General features: G+C 36.8%; 2 protein-coding genes across 4 annotated transcripts; both read right to left on the reverse strand.

Annotated features, from left to right (window-relative positions):
* Positions 1 to 9,787: 9,787 nt before the first annotated feature.
* LOC132169053 (polygalacturonase-like) lies at positions 9,788 to 11,476 on the reverse strand. Of its 3 annotated transcripts, none has more exons than XM_059580143.2 (4): positions 11,039 to 11,476; positions 10,435 to 10,691; positions 10,124 to 10,352; positions 9,788 to 10,009 (listed from the first exon to the last, which is right to left on the reverse strand). In XM_059580143.2, the coding sequence occupies exons 1-4, from the start codon at positions 11,474 to 11,476 to the stop codon at positions 9,788 to 9,790; spliced, it is 1,146 nt and encodes a 381-aa protein (XP_059436126.2). The 3 variants fall into 3 exon arrangements, with proteins under 3 accessions (XP_059436126.2, XP_088375379.1, XP_088375381.1); XM_088519253.1 differs by having other exon boundaries at positions 10,435 to 10,735; positions 11,038 to 11,476; XM_088519255.1 differs by having other exon boundaries at positions 10,435 to 10,690; positions 10,993 to 11,476.
* Positions 11,477 to 17,356: 5,880 nt separating this feature from the next.
* TRM5 (zinc finger CCCH domain protein) lies at positions 17,357 to 21,239 on the reverse strand. The gene is made up of 4 exons (XM_059582492.2): positions 20,760 to 21,239; positions 19,191 to 20,666; positions 18,898 to 19,087; positions 17,357 to 18,234 (listed from the first exon to the last, which is right to left on the reverse strand). Exons 1-4 carry the CDS (start codon positions 20,895 to 20,897, stop codon positions 17,657 to 17,659), a joined length of 2,382 nt encoding a protein of 793 aa, XP_059438475.2. The 5' UTR covers positions 20,898 to 21,239; the 3' UTR covers positions 17,357 to 17,656.
* Positions 21,240 to 23,081: the final 1,842 nt, after the last annotated feature.

Raw genomic sequence — 23,081 nt, forward strand, 5'->3', positions numbered from 1 at the left:
AAAATACGCATCTATTATAACTAACCGGTTATTTTCGGGTTCAAATGAAATAGTAAAATATATGTAGGGTCTAATTATTGGTATAGTTTTCGAACAATTCGCCCTTCTCAAGTAATCAAATTTTATAAGATTTTTTTTGAATTTGATGTCCCAATGCATAATCAAGTCTCATGTTACACCACTTTTTTAAGCTAAACCCAACACTATCCCATACAAGGATTTTGCTTTTTCAGGGCGATTACTGTGCTGTTTATCACAATTAATTCTGATCGAACAACGGTTGTCACTTATTTTAAAATAAAATATATATATATATATATATATATATATATATATATATATATATATATTTCACCGATCCTTTGAGATGGAGAGAGTTGAGTTGGGGAAAAATCACATCCGAAAAGGTTATATTATATTATATATCTTGTGATGACTATTGCTTAATATGATGAATATAGTGGAGAAGTCAAAAATTGCAATAAGTTGCAGGCATCCAAACACAGCAACACTCCTGTTATGATGAATATGGTTGTTTCTAAAGAATATAATGGACAAGTCAAGAATTGCAACCAGCATGGAACAGCAAGCAATGCGGCTGCAACTCGTGTCCATTGAACCTATACAACTCGATACTTCTGATGATATATGCATAAGAGAGGCGTTTTATGTCCACATTGCAACTTGTGGAATAGGAACCAAGTCAACCTTTAAATATTGTGGATATATTCTCCCAAATCGATTAAAAACAAAACAAAACAAAACAAAAAAAAGAGCAATTTGCTTTTAGGAATATAGGTTTTTAATTAAATTTCAATTCGATTTTAATTTTGAACTTACAAGCGTTATCTTGGTATTACTCCATGGATCCAGCTTTTATACCGTTAAGAAAGAAATCAACATACCGAATTCAAGAGTAGCAAGGAAGGCATCCATTCAGGCAAAACGTTGGGCTGTGTTTTCACGACTTATTGCCGGCATGCATAAACGGGTAATCAATTGTTTTTATTTTTTTTTATTAGGGAAAAGTCAACGTACCCTTCAAATTATCACTTAATTGATAATGTCCTCCTAAACTTTCAATTGCGACAATATCTTCTCAAACTACCAACTTGGGAGGACAACGCCAATTTTTGATAGTTTGTAAGGAACTTTGTCACAATTGAAAGTTTGGAGAAACATTATCAATTGGGTGGTAATTTGAGGGGTATGAGATTTTTCCCTTCTTATTATTTTTTGAGTTTATGTTCGGGAGTCTTTTACACTCGACTCTAAATTTTTCAACCCAACTCAAATTTTTATTACAAGGAAAATGGACATTGGATGAGAAATTTTCCTGTATTCAATTGAATTGAAGGAGTTCCAGGAAACCATAAAACTAAGAAAAGAAAATATGGACGTTGAAGTTTGAAGATGAAATGAAGATTGCATGGTTGTTTTATTTTAAATCATTTAGTTTTTAGACTATGTATTTTATTTAAACAAACAAGTAATTTTTTGTGGTTTTATTGATATTCTTGTAAATATGCCAAAGCAATAAAAAATTGTTTTTCAATTCAGATTTCATTGCTTTTAGTCTGATTATTATGATTTATGCAAACATCTGTTTTAGAATCTTTTATTTTAAAATGTTTATCCTTTGAACAAACAAAGCCTATATACTGCCTATGAGACTTGAGTTTGTTGATCCATTAATGATTCAAAGACTAGTTCGGGATGGGCTCTAGGGGGCCCATTAAATCTTATTAAGATCCTAGTGTAAGAATTATTTTTCAAAAGTACAAAGCCTATACAAAGCCTATATATTGCCTATATATTGCCTATGAGACTTGAGTTTGTTGATCCATTAATGATTCAAAGACAAGTTCGGGATGGGCTCTAGGGGGCCCATTAAGAATTATTTTTCAAAAGTACAAAGCCTATACAAAGCCTATATATTGCCTATATATTGCCTATGAGACTTGAGTTTGTTGATCCATTAATGATTCAAAGACTAGTTCGGGGAGGGCTCTAGGGGGCCCATTAAATCTTATTAAGATCCTGGTGTAAGAATTATTTTTCAAAAGTACAAAGCCTATACAAAGCCTATATATTGCCTATATATTGCCTATGAGACTTGAGCTTGTTGATCCATTAATGATTCAAAGACTAGTTCGAGATGGGCTCTAGGGGGCCATTGAATCTTATTAAGATCCTGGCCTAAGAATTATTTTTCAAAGATACACTACAAGAAAAAATAGAGTTTAGTGACTTGGTTATTTGGGGCTTTTTAGCCAAAAAAAAAAAAAAAACCCAATTGATTTAGAAACGCTTGAATAGGGGCACTTGGCGCACATCTCAAATTATAGCGACTAGATTTCAATTTAGATACGCTTGTACAGTGAAGAACGCATCCAAAATGGGGCATTTTACGCCAAGTATTTCTAAATTGAGAATGTGCATTTGGCACTGTGCAAGCGCCTCCTTTTAGAGAAGGGGGTGCCCACGTGGCAAAGGACCCCCTTTTTCCCCATATACCTTTTAATTTGTGTTCTAATTTTTTTTTTTTTTTTGTCCAATATTCTGGAAAACCTGATAACAAATCTAAATTCAATACTATACGATCATACATTTAATACTCACATACAATCTCATAATATAGATTTAAATCAAAATGTTACTTACATACAATCTCAATTGCTCCCAATAAATTACAATATTATAATTTACTTCAAAACTCTTACTCTAAAACCAAAACCTCAGCATGAACAATATTAATTAAGAGCATTAACCATACAATCTCAAGTTCCAAATAAACCCTGCAAAAAGCACAATATTTTTACAATCTATTTTACCTAATTGTAGGGTAAAACTCATAATACATATTTAAATCCAAAGTCAAATCCGAAACCAATAATTTCGATCCATATCAAAACGATAGTGCAAAACTCATAATCTCCATATCACATCTTAAAGAGTAAACACAAATTGTACCATATATATAATCAATAACATAGAAACAAGTGGTTCGCTTAGCAATTATAGTATACAAAAAGCCAGCATTTGGTGTTCAATACGTACCCAACCTAACAAGGCAAGTACGTCAATTAACGATTATCTGCAAATGATCAAATCAAACAAAATATATTAAATTATGTAAGGGTAAACCTATTGACTAACTAATATGAAGACAAAATACTAAAAATGTTATGTTTCACTTAAGCCCGTCTAACTAGTTGTTTATACTATTTTGGAATTGCGAACCTATATATAACTACATTAAATTACAAGTTAGTGACATAGATATGAGGACCTACACATACTTTGTGATGATCCACGAGACATACATGAATACTAACACATAGGAGGATCGCCTTATGTTGTGAAATTTTAATTGTACTTGCAAGTGCACGAATCGTTTGCAATTAAAGCTTGCAAGTGTGAGGTCGATCCCATAGGGAATTGTGTTTATGAAAATAAAATTTATATCTAAACTAATTGAATCTTAACCTAATTCCAAAAAAGATTTGATTTTTGAATTGCAAATAAAAGAAAACAAAACCTAAACAAGATAAACTTAACCAAAAGATAGATTACTAAGGCCTTTGTTTATTAAGAACAGTTAGTAATGATATGTATATATTTTGATGACTAGTCTCTATCCGATACAATTGGAGATCTATCTATGTTATGATGCTTTTAGTTTCACTCTAGTTATTATGGTTGTGGTCTCAAAGTCTTCCACCGTAGTCTCTCTCTTCGAAGAGGATGAGATCCTTGAATCTTGTTCTGAGAGAAATAAGGTTGGGTAGTGAGCCAATGAGTCAATTATCAATTAATTGATATCATAGGGCGTTATACATGAGAGTTTTATTCTACTCCCAAATCAAACAATCGCAAGCAATATATATAAAGAAATAAATAGTAATACGGTATTTAAAATATCACAACCACAAAATCAATCGCACATCCACAACACAAAGATTTGTTGACGAAGTGAAAAACCCTTTGAACATATCAAAGAGAAAAACCACTCGGGGGCAGTCAAACATGAAAAATCACTATACAAATTAAGAACCATATTACAGACAGTAGAAAATGCTCACAAACCCTAGCAAGTCTCTAGACTTTATAAGAACAAGAAGCTCACTTGCTTGCCTCCTAGCTAACCATCTTCATGGAGTGCATCCATTACCGACCCACCGATAGACTTTTTGCAGTTGAACAATGTGTATGGTGTGGTTTGAAATCAACAAACAAAAGCCTCAAGTGGTAGAGAGCTTCAAGTTTTTTAGAAAACCCACATGGTACATTCCTAGTAAAGCATAGAAGAAAACTTCACAAACATGAAGAGGTGGAAAACATTGATGTTTTTCAACCCAATCCCTCTTGGATAAAAATAGAGAAGTAATCAGTCTTTTCTAGAGACTCTCTCTTTGAATTTTCATGCTTGGATGTCTAAATTTCACAAATGAATATCATCTTTGCTACGTAGGAAGAGAAAGGGAAAAATTGAAAATAAGCTGAAAAGCCATTTAGGAAAACAAACCAGTAAAGGTATCTTGACCATAACTTCTTCTCCCGAACTCCAAATGAAGCAAACTTAACAGTGTTGAAAACCACTTTCCGTGATCTACCACTTTGTCCCAAATGATCATCTTCCAATTCGGATTTTTACTAGGTGAAAGCTCACAAAGTTTTGCAGAATCCAATCGAGTCTTAACAGGAATACAGTTCCATTAAGACGAGAATTGGGCAGTAACTCTGTAACGATCTAATCTCATATATGCGGAAAAACTGTAATTTATCAATACAAAAAAATACTGTTAAAAATACTTTTCTTTATACAAAAATACCCAAGGCTATGTCGTACAAGGCATTTATACAAATCTATCCGACAGTCTAAACTCTAGACAAAACTTAACCAACTTGGAATCTCTGTACATCTCAATATGAATCTCTAATCACAACTGCATAATTACCTTGATTTTCCATTCCTGCAAACACTACAAAAACTGTGAAGTAGTGAGTCAATTGATTTCCGATAATATAAATCATTGTTGAATCATATATATAGCAAAATGCTAGACAAGTTATAAAACCACAAAAATCCGTATTATTGGATATCAATATCATACTCAGTAAGTAAGAATACTTACAGTGGATTACATGAATGGATCATCAAAGGTAATTACTTGAAACCCGTTCTGCTGCAGTTGGTCCATACCCATAACAATCCCTTCACTGACTTTCTCTCTCTCTCTCTCTCTCTCTCTCGCCTAAACTCTCTTTCTTCCTCTTCAGCTCTCTGTCTTAAATTTCCCATCTCACTCTCGGTTTCTCTTGTGTTCTTTCTTTCTTGTAGCGCTTGGTCTCGCCCTTTCTCTCTCGGTTCTGAGTAAACACTCTTAGAAAGAAGAAAGACCGAGTAAAAAGCGGAAGAAGGAAGAATATATGCAAGAGATGGGAGAGGAGATGAGTGGTGAAAATACTGAAGGAGAAGAGCTCTATTTATAGGAGAAAATCAAATACTATTTCACCAACCCTACACTATTCCACCAACCCTTTACTATTTCACCAACCCTACACTATTCCACCAACCCTACACTATTCCACCAACCCTTTACTATTTCACCAACCCTACACTATTCTACCAACCCTATACTATTTCTACCTTCCATTTACTATCCTATTATTTCACCAATTATTACAATCATACTCCAAATTATACCAATCGATCATCAATTATCATATCTCTTAAATCTCCCAATAAAATAATCAATATAAAATCATCATCATGATATAATAACCTCAAATCAATATTCATTCCAATAATATTCATAAGATCTAATAAGTTCCTCAAGAATAAATATTATTACCTAATATCATCAATAAATATCTCAACCTCAAAGTAAATGTCATTACCTAATATGAATATTACTATAATCATAGCATCAATTTAATATCTCTAAAATAAGACTTTAAAAATCTGGGGTGCTACAATCTTCCCTCCTTATTAGAATTTCGTCCTCGAAATTAAAGCCCATAAATTGCCACCTATCTTCAAATTGAGCAACCCAAATTAAAAACAAATCACACTTGAACCATAACTTACTCAAGTTACTATAAATATTTTTAAATTCAATCTGTTCATAAATAAATATCATAACATATTCCATACCCAGGCGATGTGAGACTCTACAAGCACTCTTCTTGGGCACCAGTGTCACCGTTGGCAATCCTCAGGGAATTTCTTCGGCCCTTACTTTTGGCCCTTATACATTTCATTGTGTCTTAACTGACACCATTATAATATAACCCACTTTTGGCATCACCAACGTGTGTCCACTAGCGACCCTCATAGGCTTGTGCAAACTCCCACCATCTCAGGCTGGGTAATGTTTTGATACCATTTGTAACATCCCAATATTTCTAGCCCAGTTTCACCTAGTAACTAGGCAATGTGGGACTTAGCACCCATGACTATCTCTATAAACTACCCACTCAATGTGGGCTTCTTCTCATCTTCCCAATATGGGCCTCTTAAACTCCTGACGTCCTCGTCAGGTCCACGTCATGCAGTGCTTCAATACCACATGACCTGGTGTTACTAGGTGGCTCTGATACCATTATTGTAACAACCTCATCTCATATAGCGGAAAAACTGTAATTTATCAATACAAAAAAATACTGTTAAAAATACTTTTCTTTATACAAAAATACCCAAGGCTATGTCGTACAAGGCATTTATACAAATCTATCCGACAGTCTAAACTCTAGACAAAACTTAACCAACTTGGAATCTCTGTACATCTCAATATGAATCTCTAATCACAACTGCATAATTACCTTGATTTTCCATTCCTGCAAACACTACAAAAACTGTGAAGTAGTGAGTCAATTGATTTCCGATAATATAAATCATTGTTGAATCATATATATAGCAAAATGCTAGACAAGTTATAAAACCACAAAAATCCGTATTATTGGATATCAATATCATACTCAGTAAGTAAGAATACTTACAGTGGATTACATGAATGGATCATCAAAGGTAATTACTTGAAACCCGTTCTGCTGCAGTTGGTCCATACCCATAACAATCCCTTCACTGACTTTCTCTCTCTCTCTCTCTCTCTCTCTCGCCTAAACTCTCTTTCTTCCTCTTCAGCTCTCTGTCTTAAATTTCCCATCTCACTCTCGGTTTCTCTTGTGTTCTTTCTTTCTTGTAGCGCTTGGTCTCGCCCTTTCTCTCTCGGTTCTGAGTAAACACTCTTAGAAAGAAGAAAGACCGAGTAAAAAGCGGAAGAATGAAGAATATATGCAAGAGATGGGAGAGGAGATGAGTGGTGAAAATACTGAAGGAGAAGAGCTCTATTTATAGGAGAAAATCAAATACTATTTCACCAACCCTACACTATTCCACCAACCCTTTACTATTTCACCAACCCTACACTATTCCACCAACCCTACACTATTCCACCAACCCTTTACTATTTCACCAACCCTATACTATTCCACCAACCCTACACTATTCTACCAACCCTATACTATTTCTACATTCCATTTACTTTCCTATTATTTCACCAATTATTACAATCATACTCCAAATTATACCAATCGATCATCAATTATCATATCTCTTAAATCTCCCAATAAAATAATCAATATAAAATCATCATCATGATATAATAACCTCAAATCAATATTCATTCCAATAATATTCATAAGATCTAATAAGTTCCTCAAGAATAAATATTATTACCTAATATCATCAATAAATATCTCAACCTCAAAGTAAATGTCATTACCTAATATGAATATTACTATAATCATAGCATCAATTTAATATCTCTAAAATAAGACTTTAAAAATCTGGGGTGCTACAAACTCACTGCCAACGTGTTAAGAGCACATCTTAACGGGCTTTGAATGGGAAAGTCATTCCTAAGTGGTCCAATGACTTTAAAGTGATGCCCAAGCGATGTCCGAGTGCCGGATAATTCTAGAACACTTATGTAAACACGTCCAAAGCATTTCCAAGAGCAATGGGAGGAGAAATTGTCGAAGAAAACCAAGAAAAGCAAGTTACGTAAGAAATTGTTCTTTCCGTCATGACGGGCATCCAACGAGGAATGCAATTCTTCTGTATTAATGGAAAATGAATCGCGTCATGACATAGAGAGTAAAACCTTTGCATTCCCATCACGTCCACGTTCTAACACCCGATCCAAAGGGGTTGACAAGGAGCAACAACTTAGTCCCGTCACGTACACATTTTGGTGCTCCCTCCAACGAGGTTGACAGAGAGCAACAACTAAAGTCTCCTCACTTCTATTTTGACCTGCCATCCAATGGCGTAGTCGAGAGCAAATCATAGAGTCTCGTCTTGAGCCCGTCCTAACGCCCATCTGACAAGAAAGCCGAGAGCTCTTCAGTGAGTCCTGTCATGAGCCCATCCTGAGGCCCATCTAACGAGAAAGCCGAGAGCTTTTCACTGAGTTTCGTCATGAGCCCGTCCTGACGGCCATCTGATGAGAAAGCACCAAAAACCTCTTTTCACTTACATTCTTCACCTTGATACTTGAGAAAGATAAAAAGGGTTACAAGTAAACTTTTGTACATCTAATAAAACCAATTTATAAAACCTAACATACATAGTGAGATGACTTTTTACAGAGTACAAATAATAATCATGTAATTAAATTGAGTACTCAAGGATAAGAGGTAGTGAATTAAAGTGATAGTTTATTGACTTTGACTTCAAAATATTCTATGGAGGGTAATATATATTAAATAAGTACATCAATTAGATTAATTGATTAAATTCAAAAATACAAATTAGAATACAATCACTCTTGTTTAGTGAAATCAATTGTGATTAATAGTAACATATGATAAGTCATGGATGACAAGTATTACAGGCCTATTAAAGCTAATTGTATTTTTTTTTTCTCTTTAGGTCTCTCTTTGAGCTGATGTTATTCGACCATTTGTTTTTGGGCCTCATTTATTTATTTATTTAGGTTGGTTTTCATTCTATAGAACATGGGCTTAGGATAAATTCATAAAGCTTGTTTTATTTTATAAATATATGGGTTAGAGAATTAAACTCTCAAGAAGCTATTATTTGTCGAAGATTGGGCTAACAAATTTAATTCCTAGGCATAGTCCAAATAAAAGGAACATTGGGCTAAAGAGATAAAACCCAACACCATGCATGGGTTAAAGTGAGGATGAGGTAGGATTACAACCCTTGCCCTAGGTGTGTGGGAAAGTTATTTCTTCCATGGCTTTGTAGCCCAAAGGAGCTATGCATGCACCCTAGTAACTCTAGGGTTATAAAACTTTCTCTTTTACCACATCTCTAAGTAAACCTAAATCTATAAATAAAGGATCGAAGAAAGCCTAGAGTGTGTGGAAAAAAGACATTCTACTACTTGCTATGCACAGAGATGTAGAAAAATATTGAGTTTATACCCTCACTTTATGCTTCTAGTTTATTCTCAAAGTAATTGAGAAGAGTTAGTGAGGCCACACTAACTAACGGTTATATTCAGTTGTCAAAGAGAAGATTTGAAGAACAAATCCCAAAGAACAAGTGCTAGTCGTGTTTATCATCAACATGTGAGGAAAAAATAAAGAAAATTCAAATAGCTTAATATGTCTAGGAGAGGCCGAAATTCCATATAAGTAATATGTATATTTTTAATAATGTAGCCTGGTTTATTTTGAAGCAACGATCACTGTATATATTTTCATAGGATGATCCCAACAATTTCAAGTACAAAACATGGTTTGTGTTTCTTTATAACAAGCAACTGTTAGGTTGGACAAAGCCAAGGGTGTTCCCAATTGCATTCCTACAAGATGATTCAGGCACTTGGTTTGGACAAGTCAAATTGACATTTTCAAGTCTAATCCCAGTGCTAGGGTTCTTGGAGCTACAATCAAATTTTATTGCAACCTTTGTGACAGATGTTCCTCGAATATGTCGGTATATCACATCACTGATTTTTACACCCGATACCTATTATTAAAAAAAAGAAAGAAAGAGGAAAACATCAAGATATATATGTTGAGTTGGATTATAGTAACAAATAAATAAGTAAGATCTTCATCCAAGGTTGTTAAGATTTCTCACTTGAGTAGGGCAGATGTTGTGAGGGCAATAACTTTGGTCTATAACAATGGGATTTTGGACATTCTTCATAATAGCTCTTAAAAAGCGAACCCTTTGGACGAATCCATTGCTAGGCCGAGCCCATGACTTTATTCTCAACCCATTTTGGGTACCAATAAAAACAGCATTCTTAACTGTCACATTTTGGACCCCTGCCTCATCCGTGTCCTTTTCAAGACTTCCTATGCTGCAACAATATATATATATTCATATTGTTTAGCCTTCATCATGTATGATGAATATATATAACTAAATTTTATGTTACCTAGCTAATGCCGTGACCAGGGCCGCATTTGATGCGTTCAATCCACAAGTTCTTCGTTCCAGGGCCAATGGAGATGCAATCATCCCCTGTTTTGATGGTAGATTCCATTATTGTGACATCCTGTGATAATTGGACATGAATGCCATCTGTGTTCGGACTGTCACCAGCGGCTATGATTTTCACTCTTTCAACATGTACGTTTTGGAACCCATTAAACACAATATGGAACATCTGACTGTTTACTGACATTAATCCATCAATACCCTTAATAAACATAATTATCCAAGTTGTGTGTGTGTGTTTTAATAAAGAAAAGAATACTACAAGATCAAAGAAAAAGTTAATGAAGATTATAATTAGTAAAAACATGAAAATTTTGGTTGGTGTATGCATGGAATAGATAAAGTAAAACATGAAGATATTAAGTTGGATTGGATAATTATGTTATTGGTTATTATATTAAAACTTGACAGGATAAATAATTAAGAATATTAAAAGCTTTTAGTCAGAGAAGATACAGTGATGATCCATGCATGCATCTCAAAGAAAATGATTAAAAAAAGAAGAAGGGAGAAATAGGAAAGAAAAAAATAAATGAATATAGTAGATACTGTGGCTCCAGTGGGACAGTCAGCAGCGGAAGCTTTGCAAGCCCACAAGGCAGGGCCTTTGGCATCGAGTGATCCTCCAGTAATGGAAACGCCGGTAAAACCTTCAAAGCTGAGCCAATAATCATTACGATAATCCGCCTCCGCCCCATCCCAAAGAGGCATTAGCGTTCCATCAATTCGGAAAGTGACATAAGAGCTTTTGCAGTCACCCAAGGCCAAAGAGGCAAGCAAGTAGGTTCCCTTTGGCACATTTATGGTGCTAGAATCTGCTGATGCGCAAGCTGCAGCCCATGCATTATGGAAGGCCAAGGTCGAGTCCACTGTGCCATCGGCTTTAGCTTCAAAACTTACAACATCGTAAACCCTAATTGCATGCGATGGGTGGGAGAAATAGAGAATGAAGAAAAGTGCGTAAAGCAGACATAAAAGCTTGGCCATATCATTTCAAGGAGCTGAAATTTTTTTAAAATAAGCTGATGGAGAGAAGTGTTCTATTGGGGGTATGTATACTTGTGCATCACAGCCACATGTTGGCTATATTTATTAAAACTGTTTTATTTATTTTTTTTGTCTTTTGTTTTCCGTTTTTAAACTATAACACTAACAAACAACTTAAAATACAAAACATTCTTAAAATTATAAAAGCATGTTTCACAATAAAATATTTTTTTCAAGAAAAAAAAACCCATAAAACAAGTTAACAAACATACCCGTTGTTAATATTAAAAAAAAAAAAATGCTTTTGACTCACCCATGGCCAGCCATTGGTCTAGACCATAGATCTAGGCTGACCCAAGGCTACGCCGTGGGCCTGGAGTTGGTCACCAAAATTTTCAGAAATTTTTTTTTAAAAAACTTTAAAAGACTGCACGCTGATTCCCCATGCAAACCCAGTGGTAAAGTGTGGGGGAACCAGCACATGTCACCAAGTAGTGACGTGCAAATGTGACACGTCACCAAGTAGAATAACTTAAATAAGGATGGTGCACAAAAACTATGACGACATTAAAATTTATGCCAATTGAACAATAAACGAGATTAACGAAAGGAGAATAACTTAAATGAGGATGGTGCACAAAAACCACCCTTTTGTGCCCATCAATGAAGGTTTGACACTTTAGCATGGAACATATTAACAAAATAAAACCAAACCACCTGATTATATCAAGTTTAATCAATTTTTTTTTAAAAAAATTTAAATTAAAAAATGCTTTGTAATGATAGATCAGCCACCTCTGGGTGGCTGGCCGCCACCCCTAGGCCATAAGGGGTGGCCGCGTTGCCACCCCAGCCAGCCATGGGGCGGTCATGCGGCCACCCCAGACATATTTGGGTTGGCCGGCGAGCCACCCCATAGGTCGGGGGTGGCCGCGTGCCACCCCAGATCTCACTAGGGTTCTCACTGGGGTTGGTTGGGCGGCCACCCCTCCTAATTTTTTTTATTTTATTTTTGTTTATTATTTGGTATGATCAAGTGCGGTTGTGTCTTTTATTTTAGTGTAAGTTTAGTATAATGGGTTGAGGTGTCACCTCCTAATTGGTGGCACAAAAGACACATTTTGTACAATGACCACATAGAAGATGCACTCTATGACCGCATAGAAAATGCATTCTAAAGAAAGTGATGTCATTTGTGTTCAAACATCAGTGATCATGTCGTTTGAGCCCTAAACGGCGCAAAACAAAAATTCTCATCCAAAGCTTAATGTCGTTTTCCTAAATGACATTATTCAAATGACATCAAATTTTTAATGTTTGTTTTGTAGCATTAAACTTCATTAAAAAAAAAACACAAAACCTTTTTTATTATTATTATTATTTTTTTTTTTGGAGGTGAAGCTAGGTCAGCGATTCCCACTCCACTTATTATGATGTTCCTCTTAACTTTACATCCCAAAATGAGGAATGAGATCCCATTCAATATCTCCGGATGCAATAATTAAATCTTTTTTGGACTTTTCATTCAAATTGTGACAAAAAGATAAAAACGTAAAAAGTGGTGTGAGGGTGGTTTTGTATTGGACGAAATACCCTTATCATAGGGTAGTTTAGCCCATGCCACCCAACCCTTTTTTTGTTTTTTTTTTTTTGTTTTCCATGATGCAATCAATTGCTTTTTGTAATCGTTTATCAGTCACTAATTTTTAGATTTTGGATATAAATATGATGGCAATGCAAGCTTTGTGGGACAAGCTTAAGATGAACTGTCAATTAGAGAATTCAGCCCCACTTCCATCAACATGGAGTTGGAAGTCCTGAGAGCACGCCCGGCCCTTCTACTAATTTTTCCATTAAGTTTTTGAATAAGCTAATTGTTATTACTATTTTTTGTTTTTCTATTCCAAATAATTGGAGTTGGTGGAATCCACATGATTAATAAAAGATGAGTTGATTTGCTTAGGGGCAAAAAAAGGAAAAAGGGAAAAAAGAGATGAGTTAGCTCAAAAGTGGGTTCAAATCCCATGCATGGGATGGGTCATAAACCTTTTGGTTAGCTTCTTGTTGAATCGCAACTAGAATTGGAGCAGGTTTCCCTTGATAGTTTGATAGTACAAAATGGCATATATAGGAGGAGCTTCACACAGAAGGCTTAGTAATGGCCAATAATGAAATCACATTGTCTGGTCAAATAGACATCTGGCAAAGGACCCAATTGAGGAGACAACAATGAGGATGAGGACGACAAGGATTGGACAGGATTAAATGAAGGGGGTTTTTTTTTTTTGGGGGGCATATGAGGTGACCAAGTTATCAGACTTTTTCTTTAAAAAAAAAGATAAGAGATGTACCACTTAAATGTAGGAAAACTCCAGAGCAGAGGCATGTGCATGTGCCTGTGCCAGTGCACTCTTCCACATCTCCCATTCATACATCATGCATGAGAGCTTTGTGCCCTTTTGAGATGACAGGGACCCCAGTTTTGCCTCGTTTCAGAAACTCTTGGTTATAGCTTCTTTTGCTTTTAAAGATCTCTCTAGCTACTTGATACTTGGGATGTTATGGAATGAATATAGGAGGCAGAAAACACTATTTCTTTGTTAGAGAGAGAGAGAGAGAGAGACAGAGAGAGATTGGCTGGGGTGGTCATGTGAAATAAGGAAGGAAAGGGAAGGATTCCAGGAAATGGGGATGGATATGGATATATGGGCAACATGGCCTACGTACAATAGAAAGCAAAAACAGGGGAGAGAGACTGAGGTCCACAACTATATGGTTATGGTGAGTTAGCTCTCATCTCTTCACAACCCCACCCTCCCTTCATTCCATTATTGTCCACTGCATGATTAAATACTGCCAAATGAAATCACAAGCATGCATATGAGCCCAGAATTCTTCATATTTGAGAAACAAATTAAATTAAATCATACGGATTCTTCAATGAATTTCGATGTGGTTCAATTAACACTTGTTTTGTTTCGCTTTTATTCTTTTCGTGCAGAAAGATCGAAGTGTTAACATCAAGTGGTTGAGAGTTTTTGACTTGATAGACTAATTAATGAGAGCACAAAAGAAAAGAAAAGAAAGTTGATCAATATATGGACCTTACCAGACTAAATAGGCACCAACTTGCCATTGTGGATCATTAAATATATAATAAAGAGAAAGGGTAATCATGCAGCAATCAGTTTACTAAATAATAATATCGTAATAGGAAAATCATGACCCATACATTTCTGATGGCTAAACATTGGATTGACAATTGTCAGCCCATTGTGAGTAACCATAACCTCTTCATTCTAAAACCCTATCTTTTTCGGTTCATAATTATATTTGTGGGGTTTTTTTTTTTTTTTTTAAGAAATTAACAAAAAAAACCCTTTAAATGTAATTAATTGAATATTTTTCTGGTACACAATTCAAGATCCAAATTCCTTAATTCTATGAATTAGAATTTTAAAAATATTCAATTAGTTATAGTAAAAAAATATTTTTATCTCTTTAAAAAGTAAAAAAATAAAATTACTCATCTACTATAACTAGTTAAATATTATTAAATTCATTTGAAGCAGAAAATATCTACTCCTAATTCCATCCCCTGCCAAGAAGTCATTAAAAAAACAAAAACAAGAAGTCACTTCAGTGGGTAAGTCTGAGACTGGAGTTACGGGTGTATTGAATTCCCTTTAATGGGCGTAGTTTCTAGCCTTGTGAATAAAATTATAAAACAGATGGGGATCCGGCAATATGTACGTTGGCCCCCCGAGAAATAATGCCTAGTCACACCATTGTCCCCCTTCCCTCTACGTTTATGAAGAGGGCCCAGCTCGCCTGCTCTATGTATTATGATAGCAAACGCCTTATAATTTTCTACAGAAATATTAATAGAGACCATTAAAATAAAATAAAGGGTTAAATTTACTTTATTATTATGTAAAGTTTTAGTTAATTTCAATTTTAATATTTAAAAATTAGCAATATACTCTTTTAATGCTTTAAAATATTTTAATTCAGACCCTTTATTATTAATTTCTGTCTAATTTGACGGAAATTTAAAAAAAAAAAATGTATTGAAAGTAATTATGTAATTTTATAGATTTTCGTTCAATTTGACAAAAATTAGTAACTGAAGGTCTGAATTAAAATTTTTTGAAATATTAGGAAAGTATATCATCAATTTTTAAACATTAGGATTCGAATTAAAAAAACCCTAAAATTTAAAGGGTAAAGTAAATTTAATCCTAAAATAAAAACGTGATGAAAATTATGAGAAACAAAAATGTTTCCACCAAAGTGGTTCAGTCTGGGAATGAATGCAGAGTATTACGCGTGCCAGGTGCATAACCGAAAAAGAAAGCTTTATGAATCATTTTAATATGTAGACAAGAAATTTAATGGGGGCAGTATCAGTTGATCCATGTGAGAAGAAACTTATTTTGTGTAACTCACTAACCACTTTGTTTATCATCTCATCAAAGAAAATTGAGATTTAGCAGAAAGCGCCGCCTGGAGGGGGAGATTCTCCCCCTCCTCCCCTCTTCCTCCTTGGATTTTTTTTCTCCTTCCCTCCCCAGCTATTCACTCTCCCTCTTTTTCATTTTTTGCTTGTCTTTGTTTTTTTGCTTGTTTGTTTGTTTTTGGCACACTTTGTGGATGCCGTTCGTGGGGGATTCACTCAACTACCCCAGTTCTTTGAGTGCGCTGCTGATTTCTTCTGCGCCACTTTGTCGTCCACTGTCTACTACCGGATCTGTTATTGCGCCCCCCACCGCACTTCACTTGCCCTATTCACTTCCAATGCTAGCTTTAGTTTACGGCAAGCACGCGATCAGCCTTTCTTCTGGCCGCCGTCATTAGCTTAGTGTGCTCTTGTTTTTTAGCTTTCTGGTTTTTTTTTTGCTTTTATTTTTTCTGTATTTTTCGGTTTCTGTTGTTTTTCTTCCTATTATTTGCTCCTTATTTTATATTTATGTTGTTTTGTTGCTTATAATAAGGCTTTGTTCTCTTGTTGATCCGTGAAGTATTTGTTTATGGTCCAGACCCTTGGGTTGTGAATGAGATCTATATTCTAACTTTCGAGTAGAAGATGAAGAGTTTCGGCATGAGAGTTTTCTATTCTCAGGTCGAGGAATAAGAACTACCTATGCATTAGAATGAGTCTTTCTGGAGCAGATCTGTTGTTATATCTGAAGATTAGTCATGGTTAGCAGATCTTATTTGAGATTGAGATAATAGTATTTTTGACGTCATTTTCAACGTTTGTAATCTCGTAACTTCGGCTATAATTACCTTGTAATTTCGACTATAATTGCTTTAAAACTTTTTGCTCTATATTTTAAAAATTTTATGCTCGTATTATCTTTAATGAATGTGACTGAAATGTTTTCTTCTTAAAATATATATATATATATATATATATATGAGAGAGGAAGACCGATGTGTAATGCTCGCTAATTATGGACCATGCTTGAAATGATCATCCATCGCATCATCTTCAACTGCCGCACTGTCAATCAATGAAGGAGGACCCTTTCCGTTTCCTTTGAAATGGATCAAAAAAGGAGTCCGGCTCCAGCTCTTATTTCGTAAGGATAGAATTAAAAAAAAAAAAAAAAAAAAGTGAAATAACAATTTTACCCTTAAAGAAGAAAATAAAGGAATGGACTTTTCTTCGTTTCAAACAATCAATAGCACCCCAAACTCCCATATTATTTTCCCATAGGAGAGCAAAGACATAACACATGCATAAGAAAACAGCCTTCTTTCCCACTTAAACCTCTACAATTATTTGGTCGCAAACCATGTCTAAACATCTGTGTTGTGTTCATACCATTATCAGGCATAAATAAATACTATATATATTCTTGAAGAGTCGAGATATAAATCTCAATTGTGGTTCCCAAGATAAAATATAGCAATAATCCCACCTTTTTTACATATTGAAAAAGTAACGGTTAGATTTTGCCTGAACCTCAGGAGGCTAGGAGGAGTACATAGATTTAACATTTTCCCCAAATTTTTTTTTTTTTTTTTTTTTTGTTGGAAAAAAAGGGTCAAACTAAAACTGATAGTAAAAGCTTAAAAACAAATAAGAAACGAGAGAGAGAGAGACAGAGAGCAAGAAGCCAAAGAAATCAAACAAACTATATAAGCCTGCCTCCTTTTTGTTCCCTCACCCCTTCAGAACACCAACTTCCTACGAGGCGCCGAGACTTTACTACAATTCCCTGAATAGGCAGCGAGATCTCGGATGGTCTCGCCAATCAAATCCTTGAATATTAGCCGTTCGATATCCAAAACGGCTTCGGACATCTCGATCGGCCAATCCAACCATCCACTCACGCCATCCCCTGTAAGGTCCTTTCGCAGCACCCCGCGGATCACCTCGAACAAGTCCTCCGATGCATCCGTCTCCCGAATCTTCTGAAATTCGGACCAAATTTGTTGCAATGATGTGGAATTGGTCCATGAATTGGGCTTCCACGGTGGTAATTCTCTGTTTCGATTGAGAATTTCATTGATGGTGTCGAAAATAAGCCTTCTTTGGAGTCTTGGGACCTCGGAGGTGTCCTTTCCTTTGAGATACTGTTGCTTCTCTAGTAGTAGGAATATATCGGAGTCTTCGGGTAAATAATTCGAAGCTCTGAGGATCTCCGATATGTACACATACTCGCAATCACCGGATTTCCCTTCAGATTTTGATTCCATGGAAAACAATGCCAAGCTCCATATGTCATCTTCCAATTCAACCGGTTGATCTGGTAAATTTCACCCACCAAAAACAAAAAAAAAAAAAAACAGTTGATATCAGCAGGGAGTGTGACAGTAACAAGACAAGGGCGGTCTTTAATTTGACACTCTTATTGAGCTAGCATAGCAATGAATAGGGTTGCTTCCAATCCTTATGTTAAAAGTTAATAATGTCAGTTGGGAGTGTAGGCAAAGGAAACCAACTAAACTGGTGTAATTTTTGCTACCATCTGTCAATGGTCTCAAGGGACACCAGTCAAGTCATTTTCACTGAGGTATATACCTTCCCACGACCACCGCCACCAGCAGCAGCTACGGTGTACTTGGGGGGGGGTTAGACTTTTAGAGTTAAGGAGATTTTCTTTCTCCCATGAGGTAATTTTTCAGAGAAAGAAAGGTCTCGGTCCCCCCTTCCAATTTAATCTAAGTGGGGGTGGGGGTGGGGGCAGCAGTATACAGTGCCTGTGTGGCTTGCATTTATTGGATTCATGTGAGTGGACTGGAAATAAGTCGCTCTAACTAGCAACTAGTGCTGCCCCTGCCCTGCCTAAGTAGGCCTGGAGGCCTGAAAAAGGCCACATTTAGCAAAACAGAGCCGTAGTCAAAATGCAATATCTATCTCTGAGTAGAAACTAGTTAGTTTAAAGTTACCAGTGTCCTTTTTTTTTTACCTTTGAATTCAATGCTCCGTTTCATCACTGGGGAAGGCGACGACGAATCGTCCTTGTAAAACGACGAGTCAAGCACCGAGACTGGACTCGGCTGCAACTCGGTCGCCGTCATCTCAGCTATACTGTGAAGCAGCTTATCGCACCTCTCTAATAAGCTCCTACCATCCTTATAATCCTCCACCTTGGACCTCTACAACCAACAACAGTGCGGTGCCACAGAATTTACATTAATCAACAAATAACAAATATTTTATTTATTTATTAATTTATTATTATTATTATTATTAGCGTACCTCTGTATCCGCATGTGAACAAGTGCTAATACTGCTTTCCGAAACGGTGGTGGATGACTCGTCCTCCGCTGGAGTACTAAACACTTTCTCATCCTTGCGATAATTCTCGGCCGTCGGTTGTTTCATCCTCGGTGAACGAGTGGTGACTTGTTGATCTGATCCAACTCTCCTCCCACTAACCTTAGGAGACTGAACCGGAGAGACCCTTCTGTTTTCCACCGAATCAATCACATTCACTGTCCTCTGCGTTTCAATGCTCGGTGGTCTTCTTCTACTCGGGCTATTCGCGCCGCTCCCGTTTCTCTCTCTCGTCTGGTACCGTCCGTTCCGATCAATCTCCGTCCGGTCACGCCTAGGGCTCACCGCCGGCAACGTCTCGTTCACCTGCCGCCGGGTTCCGGCTCTCGATCTAAAGCTTGAAGGCGGAGATTCGTTCCCCGTCCGACCCTGCCGGTTCACCGGCGATCTCGTGCCTGCCGGCTTCATGACAACAATCGGAGACTCAAGGTTCCGATGATCGTAAACGAAATTCCTGTTGCTCATTTGGTTTGAAGGTTTCTTGGAATGCAAGAGACCTTTGAGCTGCAGAGCTTCGAGGATGTGCTTCAAGGTGTCCAAGTCTTTGGACGGCTCTTCGATCCCTCTCATCTTCAACCTCTTCTCAATCTCTCCGTAGATCGAAACGCTCTGTTTCGGCTCCGGAAAGAAGTCGGCAGAGTCAAAGAAGCTCTTCCTCTGCCCCATTCCTCTGCACTGCGCCGCTTTCGCTGCCCCACTTCTCACATTCCGTAAGCCGAATCCCTTGGAATCCACACGTCTGTCACCGAAACTGTGCGTTTCATTAGCTGCATTGTTTTCAACCACCGTCCTCGGAATGTTACTCTGATAATTCGGTTCCTGAGTTTGCCTCATCGGAAAGTTTAAGTTGAAGTTGTTGTTTTTTCCGTCGACGAAACGGTGCTGGAACAGATCTCTGGAAACCCTGGATTCCGAAGCGGATCGCCGGAGCTCCGCTTTCTTGTCCGGTTCAGGTTCCGCATCCGGCAACGGTTCGAGCCCCATGAGCCGCGCAATAACACTCGGAGATTTGCGCTGCTTATCGCTGTCCTCCGCCGCTTCATCGCATCGACTAGATGACAAAAATGCAGCGTTTGTACGGATCTCTCTGGGCTTTAAGCTTCCCTTAGCATCAACCACGGCTCGGCTGTCCAAAGAAAGTCTGGGAGCATCTTTGCAGAACTTCCATGAGGTCCTTGTGGCTTCTCTCATTTCAAAAATCGGGAAGGGAAGCGGTGACTTGGTCGGAGTATCCGCCGGAGTTACAGTTCCCGGCGCCGGAGTTCGGACCTCCGGTAGCTGAGACTGTTTCAGTCTCTCCGGCGATGGTGCCGATCTCGCTTGTTGTTGTTTCTCCAATTCTCCCGATACGTCCGGAGAATCCATGCTCTTCTCCGACTCCACCGTCGAATCCACCGCCTGAAAATTTTGCAGAAGTCAATTTACTTCATTTTTCTGGGCAACCAAACAGAGGACAGAAAATGTTTTAAATAGGAAAAATGAGAAACTTACCGAAGAAGGAGGGAGGCGTTTGGTGGAGTAGAAGCGTTTCCCGGCGAGAAGCTGGTGGCGGTCGAAGATCTGAAGGAACCCAGCCATGCAACCCATTTGCTTTTCCAGACTCTGGTCTTGTACAATCCCTGTCGTCATTTCACCGGAAAATATATCGCTTTCCCTTTTTTTTATTTTCTCACTCTCTCTCTCTCTCTTTCTCTCTCTCTCCAAACACTCTCTAAAACTTCTCACTCCGAAGCCTCCCTCCTACATTCCTCTCTCTCTCTCTCTCTCTCTCTCTCGCTCTCAATGGCTTTAACCGAGACTCCCGCTTTTCTGGTCTTTTAAAGGGAAAATTATTGGGAAAGTATATTGCCCGTATCTTTTTGAAAAAATGACAAGGGGATTGGGGGCAGTTTGGGGAATAGGCAATTGGGTACGCTTGAAATTGGGATTCCAAAATTTGTGAGGACTTTGTTGCAGAAATGCGTCTGTGAGTGTGCAGGGGGGTGAGCCTCCGTGGGTAATGCTCTCAACGTGTCAGCCCACCCACTTCCTAGGGTCTGGTGTTTGAACGAAGACCGTGATTGACCCCGCTATTTCCCATACTACCCCCCACCCATCCTCGCATAGTCGCATTGACTGGAAGACGTCAGCCGTTTTGTTTGTAAAGAGACCCATATCCGTCAAGTTGCTGATCACTTGAACCCATTTGAAGATGCCCCACTTGACTCGAATGTCATGTTGTTCTTTGATTTGGATTACATTCCTTGTAATTGTAGGTTTTTAGTTTATTCATGAGTTTAACGTATTCAATTTATGTGCATATATAATTGGAATAAAATTGAATAATGAACGGACCAACATTTTTTCATATTTTATTTTTATAGATGAAAATGATAATTTTGAAAGAATGAATGAATGAATTAATAATATCACTTATAAGAAGTCTAATGGGGATATGATAAATGTGATTTTATAATTGTTTTCCAATTTCCATTGGGAGGACAAAAGAAAGCAGGCAGCACCGGCTGGCCAAAACGGGGGCAAAGGCCAATGCGTCCAAAACTCCAACAGTCACCGCTTGAGGGCACGTGGCAGAGACATGAGGTAACAGACGCGTCACATAGAGTCGAAGTATGTATGGACGAGGGTTTCGCAAAAGGTAAGGACATGGGTAACCGCTTGCAAAACATACACGGCATTCATAAAAGCATACTTGTCTAACGTTCTTGGTTTGAGCTGAGCTAATACTTGACAAAATAGAAACATACCGATTAGAGCTACCAACGGTGGGATGCAAACTCCATTTCAATTTTGGAACAATCTGCAGTACCAAGTTCATTACGTTTTCAGCAGCTACCTAGCATGGTTGTTTTGTTGTTGCGAGCTTCCTAATTATCTGAGCACCCTCTCTTTCTTTTTTCAATATAAGCTCACTCCCATTAGTAAGAATTCATTTGTGATGAATTTAATAAGAGTTTGTGTTATTCATGATAAACATGGTCCTTTGTATATAGGACATATATATTGTTAAATATATTGAAGAGATGAGAGAGAAAAGAAGAGATAGAAGAAAGAGCGAAAGTATATAATGAATTACATTGTATATTATCTTTTATATTATGATATGTTTACATAGTTCTCTATTTATAACGAGAGAGAACAAGTAGTAGGCAAGAAACCATAGACTAAACCCTATTATAAGAAAACATAATAAAGTAGAATAATATCAAATGTTCTAACATTCCCCTTAAATGCAGGGTATAAAAAGAAAAGAAGAAAAAAAAAAAAACGATATTTTTTTTTTTTTTTTTTTTTTTAGTCGCTAGAACAGTCGCTGGAGATTGGAAAAAAAAAAAAAAGAAAGAAAGAAAGAAAGAAAGAAAGATGAACGACTGATAACCACTGCCACATGAGCCTAGTGGTATACGAGTGGGATATAAGATGAGTAATAAGTTATTCATTAAAATATACACACAAATACATGCATGTGACAATGTGTCTATGTTTGGTAAAAATTTTGTTGTCTTTTATTCTATGTTCTCAAAACAAAAACGTTAACAAAAAAAATCTAAAGTATAGTACACTTCCAAAAACACAAAAATAATTTTTACTTTTATGTGACATCAATATACTTTGTCAAATAAAAAACAAAAGGACACCTCTCAAATCACATGAATAAATATTGTATGCTATAAGAAAATATGTGAGTTTAATGTATTGGGTCGAAGGAATTTCCTTTCACCTAATTTGTTTGCAATATTTTCCTTTTGGTTAATGATTTTTGTGGTTTTTGAATACGCATATGTTCCATATGGAAATATCTGAATTTAAGAA

This window comes from Corylus avellana, chromosome 1 (genome assembly GCF_965113065.1).
Source record: "Corylus avellana chromosome 1, dhCorAvel1.hap1.2, whole genome shotgun sequence".
In the NCBI taxonomy this organism is placed as follows: domain Eukaryota; kingdom Viridiplantae; phylum Streptophyta; class Magnoliopsida; order Fagales; family Betulaceae; genus Corylus; species Corylus avellana.